Source organism: Neltuma alba, unplaced genomic scaffold (genome assembly GCF_004799145.2).
Source record: "Neltuma alba isolate B1F8T4 unplaced genomic scaffold, ASM479914v2 tig00012899_pilon, whole genome shotgun sequence".
Taxonomy (NCBI): domain Eukaryota; kingdom Viridiplantae; phylum Streptophyta; class Magnoliopsida; order Fabales; family Fabaceae; genus Neltuma; species Neltuma alba.
This window is the reverse complement of record NW_021637270.1, coordinates 31,567-43,463: the sequence shown is the minus strand read 5'-3', so window position 1 is coordinate 43,463 and position 11,897 is coordinate 31,567. Positions and strand designations below refer to the sequence as shown.

The window sequence follows — 11,897 nt, the reverse complement described above, 5'->3', positions numbered from 1 at the left end:
CTGAACAACGCGTCGGAGGCTGCCTATCGTATCCTGTTTTCTGTCTTCCTCTTTATGGCCAACCGTCCTTTCCATCCGACCCACCCATATCCACTGAACTACGTACGCGTTTAATATAAGTGCACATATTAAAATAATTGTATAGTAATTATTACACAATAATAAATATCAGTGAGAAACTAATAATGGTGACTGATAGGCAGCCCTAGCTAACTGTATCGGAATTGGATTTCAACTCTTCAATCCTCTTCCCCACACGCCTATAAATAAAATCCTTACTTCAGCAAAGTATGGCAAAAAGTTCCGCCACCCAACCACTTCTTGTTCTGGAATTTATTCTCCTGCTTTGAACTCTTTTCCCCTTCCTATTATATATCGGCTTTCTAGAGGTTTTCATAGTGAAGGTTGCACCGGCTTATATTGAACACACACACACACACACATATATATAGAGTTGAATTCGATTGCTTTGCCTGACAAAGTTAGAAGGATACATATATTGAAGATTTCTCTGTAAAATGAGTGCTCCTTTAGCAGCTTGGCCATGGGAGAACCTTGGCGTATTCAAGGTATATATATGTTATTGCTTTCTTTGTGTAATTTCTTTATCTTCTTATTGTGCTTCCTTTTTCTCTGTTATAATTTTTTGGTGGTATTAACTTGGGTTTCCGTGATATCAAACTATGTTTCTGGGTAGTATCTGTTGTATGGGCCACTTGTCGCAAAAGTTCTGCATCAAAGGTTTCACGATGAACACATCAACTCTAGCTGGTGCCTTCATTTACTCATCCTGTGTGCTCTTCGAGGTTGGCTGCATGTTTGGTGGGGCTCTTACGGCAATATGCATTTTTTGACCCGAAATCGACGAATCATCCAACGTGGGGTTGATTTCAAGCAAGTTGACAAAGAGTGGGACTGGTAAAGAATATAAGAAATTATAATGAACTGAGAATATCGTCTAAATTGGGTTTCGTAAACACAGATCAGATTGGAGTTAAGTGTTTTTCGTTTTCTCTTTCTGCAGGGATAATTTCTTAATCCTTCAAGCATTAATTGCTTCCATGATCTTCTATGTGTTTCCGTTTCTTCAAAACCTTCCTGTTTGGAACATGAAAGGTTTAATTGTTCTTCTGGCTCTCCATGTGGGGATCTCAGAGCCCCTCTACTATTTGGTTCATAGAAAGTTTCACAGCGACTATCTTTACAACCATTATCATTCATTTCATCATTCATCCCCAGTACCTCAGTCATTTACAGGTGAGATGCTTCTGATTTATGATGTTACTTAATTATCTTCCTAATTTCTTCAGAAATTTAATCAAGTCCTACTCCTCTTGTTCCTCAATCTCAATCTTGTTCAACTTGTTTTGCTTCTTCAGCTGGAAATGCAACGCCTTTGGAGCATCTTGTTTTGGCATCAATCATCGCAATTCCAATCCTTGGGACTTCGCTTTTTGGATATGGATCGGTAGGGTTGATATATGGGTACTTGTTGATGTTTGATTTTCTGAGGTGCTTGGGCCACTCCAATGTTGAAATCGTTCCGCATGAACTATTTGACAAATTTCCCTTTCTGCGATACATGCTTTATACACCAACGTGAGTTTCCGTTTCTCCTATATACATCTAAAAAAATCTTTTAACTTTACATCCATATGTTTTGTAGATATGGATATATTTACTTGTTCTTTTGTTTTATACAGATATCACAGTCTACACCACACTGATAAGGGCACTAATTTCTGCCTCTTCATGCCTCTTTTTGACGTACTAGGCAACACGCTTAACGAAAAATCATGGAAGATGCACAAGGAATTAAGTTCAGGTTGGTATAATCGGTTTCATATTAATACTAATTATTTCATCTTAATTCCATTCATACTTATGTGAAATTTGTATGTTACATTAACGCAGGCGAAAATGGGAAGGTACCAGATTTTGTTTTCCTGGCTCACGGAGTGGATGTGGCATCCTCTTTGCATTCTGCCTTTGTGTTTCGATCATTTGCTTCTTTGCCGTACACAATGAGGATCTTCTTACTTCCGCAATGGCCAATTGCTCTTATGGTTATACTTGTCATGTGGGCTTTCTCCAAAACCTATTTACATAGTTTCTACCACCTTAGAGGTCGATTGCATCAAACATGGGCTGTCCCTAGGATTGGTTTCCAGGTAGACCTGAGGAATTTGTCTTTAATTTTCTTTATTTACTATGAATGATGCAAGAGGGAAAAAAGAAATTGACGATTTCACGTTTCTTATTATTTGTGTTGTGTTGCTTTTACAGTATTTCTTACCGTTTGCTGCCAAGGGCATCAATCACCACATTGAGGAAGCAATCCTCAGGGCTGACAGAATTGGGGTTAAAGTCATCAGCCTCGCTGCCTTGAACAAGGTTTTCATTTTGAAACTTGCATTTATGTCTTGTGCTTATGTAGTTGAAAATAAGGCATACACACACATACACACACAAATACATATACAGATAGATTAATTCATGCACACACATATTAGACCTAAGTGAACTTGGTTCTGGTGTTCTGTGGGCAAGTTTGTTGAGGGTTTTAATGCACTTTTAAGTTAGATCTGAATACCTGGCAAGATCAGGACGTGTGCTTTAAAATTCAATAAAGGAACATGGATCTGTCAATTTTGGAGTCAAATCCAAACTGTTCTGAGAGACAAATCCTTCTGAAAATGATATGGAAAACCAAGTACACCGGCATTGCACAACAGTTCAAAATAACGATAAAATCGTTTAAAGAGATATTTGGTTCTTTCAGCTCAAAAATATGTGTAAGAATCTATTAGAAATTTTTAGTGACCCGTTTGTCAACTTTAAAGAGAAAAATATGTGCATAAAATTTCCCCCTTTTCGTTCACTATTTTCTTCTTTCTTCAAAAATATGCTAACAAAAAAACAAAAAAAGATGATTCCAAAATCTTGAAGTAACATGATGGGTGAGAAATATGCAGTTAGCAGGAGTTTTAAATGAAATAATAAGAAGCCACTTTCATTTAATGAAAAAAAAAATTATCTAGGGGCCAAGAGGACATCTACATTTAAGTGGTTCTAACTGCACACAGGAGCATTATTTAATGAAGCACCCTCTATAGAGCCAGCATTCAATTCATTTCGTACGAGTATAGAGTAACAGTAGCTGATATTTCAAGCTCAAGACCATTTGGGATCTTTGCTTTTAAATGGAGGAAATTCTAACCAGTGACTTTTGTTTGTACAGAACGAATCTCTGAACGGAGGTGGGAAGCTGTTTGTGGACAAACACCCAAACCTTAAGGTTAGAGTTGTTCATGGAAACACCCTTACTGCTGCTGTCATCCTCAATGAAATCCCTCAACATGTTAATGAGGTCTTCTTAACTGGTGCTACTTCTAAGCTTGGGAGAGCAATCGCCCTCTACCTTTGCCGAAGGAAAGTCAGAGTTTTGGTAAGTACCATCGTATACTCTTTTTCATAACTCACTAACCAGTGCTGGATTTCAAAACTCATTAACTCTATATGAAAGTTAACAAAATCCCTAACTTTCCCTAAATTAAGTTTGGAAAACATAAACCAGCCTTGAATAAGCAGGATAATATGGTAGTATCTTGTAAAAATGACAAGAAATCTTCCTTCCAAGTATCTTATAAGAAGGACTGGTGGGAGTATGATATCACATTATTATATTATATACTGTTGTTAGGCGTGTTAAATATGGTGAACGATTTATATGCTGATATCTGACATTGAATTAATTTCTTGACCTACTCAAAGTGGTTAGAGAGTAGCAATAATAATAGATGTGAGATATAATGTGATAAGATCGCCAACCCCACGACATGAGGTCCATACGGGTGGCCCATGTTTCTGTGTGTAGCAAACACCAGTTCATATTTCAGGCATACATGAGCTCATTCATAATAATAAGTATTTTTGTCTTGAAGCCATTCATGTGCACTTTTTTTTAATATAGAATATGTGCATAGCCATAAGTTGAATTGAAATCAAATTTTCAGAGGTTAGTGATCCAATTAATATCAATACTAAGTGGGATAGCTACAATCATTGTTGCAGATGTTGACTTTTTCAACTGATCGTTTTAAGAGCATTCAAAGGGAAGCCTCTCCAGAACACCAAAACTATCTTGTTCAGGTCACAAAATACCAAGCAGCGCAACACTGCAAGGTATATTATACAGTTGGTTGAAGTGATCGAACTTTACATTAGTTTAACATTCTCAGAATTAGTATAACGATCAAAACACGGCAAGGTTGCTTGATTCCTTACAAGCTTTTGAACATTGTATATACATGGAGATCGGAGAAAACCATTTGATTTGCGTGCCTTTCGTGACAAATTTATTTGCTCTTTGCAGACATGGATTGTTGGAAAGTGGATCACTCCCAGAGAGCAAAGCTGGGCACCAAGTGGAACACATTTTCATCAATTTGTTGTTCCTCCTATATTACACTTCAGAAGAGACTGCACTTACGGCGATCTAGCCGCCATGAGAGTGCCTGATGATGTGGAAGGTCTTGGCTACTGTGAGGTAAGCAATAAGCCCTACCTGTCAATTAATTAACTCTTACATAAACTTGGTCCACAAAAGACGACTTACCATATGTCAAACCCTCTATATATAACTTTAAAAAAAAAAAAAAAAAACAGAGAGACACGAGTGATCTACTTACTGGTGTTAGTATATCTGATATATGTTTTACATGGGTTTTATGCAGTACACGTTGGAGAGAGGAATAGTGCATGCGTGCCATGCTGGAGGTATGGTTCACAGTCTTGAAGGTTGGACTCATCATGAAGTTGGAGCCATAGACGTTGAGAGGATTGATGTTGTGTGGAATGCAGCACTCAAACACGGTCTAAGACCTGTCTCAGCAAAGCCAGCTCTGAAAAATTGATCTCTCTCTCTCTCTCACAATCATAAGATGATGGAGAAATTACTTAACTTCGAAGGAACATTTTAATTAATGTGCATGGCTCTCTTTTCTGTTTGGTAGGGCCACAATTAATTAGGGGGAGTTCAATTCTATAATGTCTTGTTTTTATACTGTCATCCATGTTGTGACATTATAAATGTTTATATATATATCCAGGCTACTTAATGAAATGAAAGTTCTCTTAGTTCTGTCGCTTGTACTTTCTATCGAGCTTGGTACTTATTAAAATAATCAACACTACTTACGCTACTTCCTCTGGTTATGAATATCCTATAAAGAAATAGGCAGCAATTAACTTAAGAATCTTAAATGGCAAAGGGAAAATCAAAGGAAAGGTACTGTTCTTAGCATGAGAGATGCAAAATCAAAAGTTGAAGGTACTTTCTCCTCAAGCTATAGATAATCAAGAAGAAGCCAGATCAACAGTTATTAGAGTACAGTGTAAACATGTTGCAATTCTCTCTACGTGCAACGAAAATAAAGTTGTCATTCGAATTTAATCAAACTTGTTATTGTCTTGGCATATATAGGAATAAAATTTAGCAAATGATAGGCTGTATGACAACTTATGTGAGTAGTTGAAATCTTAAAATAATGTTGATCAGAGAGTATTCGTCAATTTATTTGTTGTGTACTGAGAAATTTTTCTAAATTTCAAGCAAGATTACAAGTGCTATCTTCTTTTTCTTGCTTATCTTGGTCTTGGTTCTAGTTCTTTTTCAACTAGATTTTCAATAAACTAATTCTGATTGAATGGAATTTATTTCAATAGTTTATGTTTGAATGTGTGTGTTTTTCAATTATCCAGGCATTTAGATAAATTATTTATTCATTTTTTTAACAAATATTTAGCCTTCCAATATCTTCCAATATTTGATATTTCACTTGCACATTGATTCAATCCCGCTATGTATATGCTAATATATTCCCCACTTAATTTCATTTGAAGTAAACATTGGGAAAATGACACTTCAAGATCTCAGAGAAGACAAATAATGACCTCTAAAAACCTTATTCTAAAAACTAATGACATTGAAGAGCTTAGGTTCTTTGCTGGTATTAACAGAAGTTTATTTACAAGCAAAAACACAGACTCCTGACAGCTAAAAACCGATAAGAATCAAATTAAAAGTTTAACTACAAGTAATCGAGCTTCTATGATTTTTTGTTCATGATCACTAATTAAGCTTTTGGGTTTCATAACTCAAATAACACACAAATTTAAAAATGAAGTTTTACATAACTTACAATTAAGCTTCCAGTTTCTTTAAAAATCACTATGTTTCTAGGTAGGGCCGTTTTGGTCTGCCCCTCTTTTAATAAGCATCATCCCTTCAGCGTCATTTTCAGAATTTAAGATCGCACTCTCTCTCTCTCTCTCTCTCTCTCTCTATATATATATATATATCTTTTCTCATGTCATTTTTTTTTTTGAATGGTAACTGAATACTACTAAAACATCAAAAGAAAGAGTAGAAGTAAAAAGAAACTACGACCCTTCATCAGCATCCACCTTCCACTGATGGTGTGAGACATGTCTTATCATATCTTCTTTTTTTTTTGTTGGTACATTCTTCTCATATCTTCCTGAATAAATTAAATGTGGATGGTGCTGTGAAATTGAACTCCTCTAAAGCTGGTTGTCGAGGTTTACTTAGTGCCTGTAAGGTTCCGTTTGATACGAAGCATTGAAAATAAGGGATTAGGATTAGGATTATAATTAAAAAAAAATCATTAAAATAGTATTTAACATGAGTAATTACTTATTATATGGGATTAGGCAAATCCATAGAGGTGAGATGGGAGAATGCCACTTGGCATTCTCCAATCCCATCTCCTGACATTTTTTAATATCACATTTATGGGTTTGTCTAATCCCATATAACAAGCAATCTGCACTCTTTTAATAGATTTTCTTAATTACAATTTCAATCTCAATCTCTTATTTTTAATGCTTTCTACCAAACGTAACATAAGAGTCATTGGATTGTTGGATTTACCCATGAATTGGGAATCTGCAGCTCACAAGAGGCGAAAGAATGGGGCATGTATAGGGGATTAAAGCTCACATGGGATTTTGGATTCAGAAACATCATCCTTGAATCAGACGCCAAAATCCTGATAGAACAGCTCTCTACTCACCAGTCAAATACCAACGCCAGTCTGCTTTTTATTCAGATTCAGGAAATGTTGCAGTTCGATTGGAATGTCCAGGTGAACTATATATCGAGGAGAAGCAACAAGGTTGCTGATAGCTTGGCTAAAATGGGGATCTCAAAATCTCGTTTTTTTTATTGTTGCCCGACTAGTTTAAGGGACCTTGTGCAGGAAGATTGTATGGGATATGATCCCACTTGCTTTTAGCCTCTCTTGTAGCAAAAAAAAAAAAAAAAAAGCGCTTCATCTCTGTTTTATTTATTTATTTAATGGAGAAGCGTTTCGGGGTGAAGTTTTCGTGGGCTGACGGCGCCGAAGCATGCGGCTCAGGAACTCAACGTAATATTGGGCCAAACACTGGGAATATATGGGCTACTTTTTGGGCCAACAATATTCTGGGCTTTTAATCGGGCCTCTTGTACGAGCTCGAAAGAGTTCGGGCCGCAAAGCAAAATGACACGTGACACTGGCCAATTCTGAAGGCGACACGTGTTTCCTTCGGGAATCTCCCTGTAACCGCCACAGCGGGGGAACTCTCGTTCCCTCCTGAACAAGTCATCTTCGCATTTTGGGTTTCACAGCGCGGGAAGGTGAGAAATGGAGAACAGAGCACGTCTCCGAGTTCAGAAGACAAAAGGTTTCAAGGGTAGAAAGAAGCATTTGGTGAAAAGGGTCGTTGATTATCTCAAATCCGATACTTTCTTGTATGCTCCCTTGCTCTCTACGGTGCCCACTGATTTTCGCTCACCTTATTCTCTCGCTTCTTCAACTAGAGGTCAGTCTATTCCATAGAATTTGTCTTTTACAGTTTTTTTGTTGGGTTTAGGATGAATACAACGTTTTCTTTTTTAAAATGAGACAGTGGTCGAATTTAAAAAACCCATTATAGAAAACAAGCCGTTTCTAGAGCAGCTCGGGGAGTATATGAAATCTGACGACTATATGTATGCTCCTGTTGCTGGTCCTCCTCATTCGCTTCAAGGTATGCTTCTTTGTTCCTATTTATATATACATTTGCAGAACATCTTGGTTGGCTAAAGCTGGTGACCCATTTTCTACTTCTCTGAAGTTATATAGCTATTACCTTTATTTTAACTACGTGTAACACGACCTCTTAGTTCTTAGTTTGCTTATTACTGAAGCTTTTCTTGTTAATTGCTTATTGAATTATTTATCTGAATAGCGCTTGGGCTGGTTGGTTCCGCTCAGTCTCTTCTTCGGTTCTTTCAATTATTGCACTGGCACTATTTTATAGCTACCATATATATTTTAGTGTTCTCTCTGTTTTATACTTAAAGTCGAAGTTCACTGCAATGATGGATAAATAGCCTTTTGAATCCTCAGAAAATTGTAAGCCATCGTATTCTCTCTGACAATTCTCCTACCGGGGCCGGGGAGTATTTGAAATGTAATAAAATCGAGAAAGATCGGAAATTCAGAAGAACTGATTTGAAGTTGCAACTGTTGGTAGAAAACAATTAAGGTTTGTCTGTCGGAGTGTGGAAAAATCTCCAAAAGACGGTTTTCACTTTTCAGGCCTCGGTAATAGATGCCCTGCAACTTGCTTCTTGCCTATAATAACCCTTCCCTTCCTTTTTATACATACTGTCCTCATAAGGATTAAATGGACCTCAAAATCCAAATTTTCCTGCAGATAAATATGAAATAGGATTGAATATCTATTAGATATATATATTGTCATAACTACATCAAAATCATTTCTTTGCAAGAGGATAAAATATGCTTGTCACAGCTCTGTGAAGATCTTTAGCATCTTGGTGAACAGAATAAGCCATTATGCCTTATGATGGTCCAATAATGCTTGCATTTACAGTTGTCTCTTGTAGTTGTAGATCTCAGTTAAAGTTAAAAAGAAAGTGCACCGAGTATGCCTTTATTCTCCCAATCAGTTCGGTCATCTGGCAGAATTCTTTTACCATCATTTTTATAATTAATGTGAAATGGAGAAAAACAACCTACAATTGCATTTTCCCAGCATCCAGAATTATTTTTTAGTCTCCCCCCCCCCCCCCAACTTATCCATTGAAAGGTCCCTGTGCAACGGGGATAGATATCTGGCTGCTCGGTGGCAAGGTGCTAAAGTTATTTGGGAAATCCTTCTATGTTCATTTGCTCTGCTCATTTTGTCCCTTGAGTGGAATGGGCACTAGTCTTCACATTCATTTTGAAATATTTTGTTTCTTTCTTTCTTTCGTTTTTTTTTAAATGGGCACTATGACATGTCAATGAAGGTCCATCCCATTAATGATTTAACCAGAGAACAAATAACAAAGAAGGGATCATAATTGGAGGAGGCAGACAGGTCTATTGCCTTTGGGTGACATTCCTCATGCATCTCCATCCATTTACTTCAAAATTGAATATATGTGGAAATTTCTTGCCCTCTAATTCTTTTGTTAAGGACAATGATCATTGACTCTCATCGTATAACTTCCTCCTCCTTGATACTTCTAAATCAATTTATTCTAACCCAATGGAAGAACCAAGTAGGAATATCTTTAAAATTGGTTATCAAAGCAGGACTTCAAGGGGTGTTTGGAAAATCCAAAACCATGGTTTCAGAAGCATTTTTCCGCAAAACGAGATAATCTCCTCCACATATTTACTTCGTAATCCGTAAAAGCACTTGTGAAACCATGGTTTGGTTTCTATCCAAACACCCATTGACACATGGGGAATCGAACCATCTTTGTGTAGCATAATTATATTTCTCAATGACTTGTGAGCTATCTTGCGCCTAAATGTGAAAAATAAGTAGAGATTTTAATTTTGTTGGCTGTCTTACCTGATCATGATGTCTTTCCAGTCTCTTGGTCCCACCAAAATTTTACACAGTTTGATAGTTTATTTGGATGCTTTTTCATCCTAGTGTTTGGAGTGTGCTGGAAGCTTATACTAGACTGGAGAACAGGACCTAAACAGCCTTACCAGTTACCAAAGAATGAAAATTTTGGTTGAACTGGAATAAGTAAAAATGAATCCTTGAACTAGGAAGGCTAAGTCCTAGACTTAAGGCGAGTTTTTATTTCTATTATTTTTTCCCTGAGTTAAGGTGAGTTTATTTACTCTCATTTTGGGCATCAGAAACTCTGTTGTCTTAGCTCACTCCTTCTGAAGTTATGCTATCCCTTGGAGATTTATAGAACATTGTCTTAAAGAGGACATTTTTATTAACTACAATCTATATATGGATAGTTATAATTACAGAAGTTTTGAGGATATATCGATGTTATAGCCAATTGATTATATTGCACTAAGACCTGCCTTGTTGATGATACATCTATATGTGTACGTTCTTATTGTGCTCTTTCAATACAGCCCCCTTCATTTCCTCATTCTTTGAAAAGATAAGGATGTCTGTATCAACGACAAGATTGACTATGAAAGTGAATCAACCAGCCGACTATTCAGGAAATGCAAATCAGAGATCTGAAAATTATCTTCCTCGATCAGGCCCCTCTGATCAGCATCCTCGAGGGCACATAGAAGCTGTCAAGCACACTGTGTGCCAAACTTGTCTCTCAAATTCTGCTCCAGGTATTAGTTAGCTTATTTAACAATTCATTATCTTTTCTATGTGGGTCCAATCTACTGCCGGTGGATGCTGAATTTGTTATTCAAGTCGATAAGCTTCCCAGTTACGTTAATCAAAGTTCTATGCCATCATGACAGAGCATTAGACATAAGAGAAAACTTTGAAGCAAATAATTTATTGTAGACTTGTTTGATTAGAACTTTACTACATAAAAGGCATGGAAATTGAAGGGCCCTTTGATTGGGAAAAGCTTGTATTTTGTATTTTCTTAAAAAAGCTCTGGTATTTGTATTTTCTCTCTGCACAGTTGTAGTATGGTATGCCTTAGAAGCTATCGTATGAAATCCAGCTACAAACATGAGGTTCTCATTTTGTGCTGCAGGGAATGTCACCCTCAATCCTCATTTAACAGCTCGTTGTTGATTGGAACTTTGGGATGTGAAAGTTATTTCTCCTATACAGTTTGTTTTAGTTGTACAAATGATGAATATATGTAAAATTTCAGCAGTTAACCTCTTTTTAGAAGAACATCATATGTAATTGTCAGTCATAACTTCCATTCCCCAGTTTCTCTTATGGTTGAGATATTTCATTCGGTAGTTTAGACGTCTCCTCAAAGCTAAGCCTAACCTGTTACGTCAACATATAGCCATTTCTATGTTTGGATTGGTGGAATTAAGAGGAACTTGGCTTGTTCTGCTCAAGTTGTTTTCGAAATGACTAGACTGTGCAGTCAGCCGAAACGGATTGGATCAAGTTCTCATGATAATTGGGAGACATGGTACTTCTTTGAACAGTTCTAACAGGTGGGTGTCTGTAGTTTGCACAATAGTCAAAGTATTAGTTGGAATACGGGCCGTATGACTAAACAGATACCAAACCAGGGAGTATTGTTTGTCATGGATGAAGCCTGTTTCTAATAATTAATCTGGCTTATGATTCGTCATTTTTTTGACTAGTACTTGGGATTCTTCGGGGTCGTAAGAGGAAAAAGATAATAAAGGTGGAGGATAGGAGCGACTTGCACATGCAGGTGTATGTGGATCTGTGTCACTCGTTACAAATACTGACTGCAAATGACATCACTCGAGGAAGTACAGAAAGCCAATTCAAATTTTGGTTGGAGTCTTGGTTATAAAAATTCAAATCTCAATAAATGCAATGCAAGTTTTGAATGGCTGAGATGTCTGGTCCGGCATTTAAGGAGGAGTTTCAAACCGATGGGGGTC

The 11,897-nt window shown here is 36.9% G+C and overlaps 2 protein-coding genes across 2 annotated transcripts; both read left to right on the top strand.

Moving 5' to 3' along the window:
- The first annotated feature begins 329 nt into the window (after nt 1-329).
- On the top strand, nt 330-5,000 carry LOC114732304 (very-long-chain aldehyde decarbonylase CER3). The gene is made up of 11 exons (XM_028919601.1): nt 330-569; nt 698-918; nt 1,025-1,257; nt 1,380-1,599; nt 1,704-1,825; nt 1,915-2,171; nt 2,287-2,394; nt 3,242-3,448; nt 4,075-4,185; nt 4,376-4,549; nt 4,737-5,000. The coding sequence occupies exons 1-11, from the start codon at nt 519-521 to the stop codon at nt 4,914-4,916; spliced, it is 1,884 nt and encodes a 627-aa protein (XP_028775434.1). The 5' UTR covers nt 330-518; the 3' UTR covers nt 4,917-5,000.
- Nucleotides 5,001-7,643: 2,643 nt separating this feature from the next.
- On the top strand, nt 7,644-11,239 carry LOC114732307 (uncharacterized). The gene is made up of 4 exons (XM_028919603.1): nt 7,644-7,887; nt 7,975-8,094; nt 10,452-10,670; nt 11,051-11,239. The coding sequence occupies exons 1-4, from the start codon at nt 7,710-7,712 to the stop codon at nt 11,089-11,091; spliced, it is 558 nt and encodes a 185-aa protein (XP_028775436.1). The 5' UTR covers nt 7,644-7,709; the 3' UTR covers nt 11,092-11,239.
- Nucleotides 11,240-11,897: the final 658 nt, after the last annotated feature.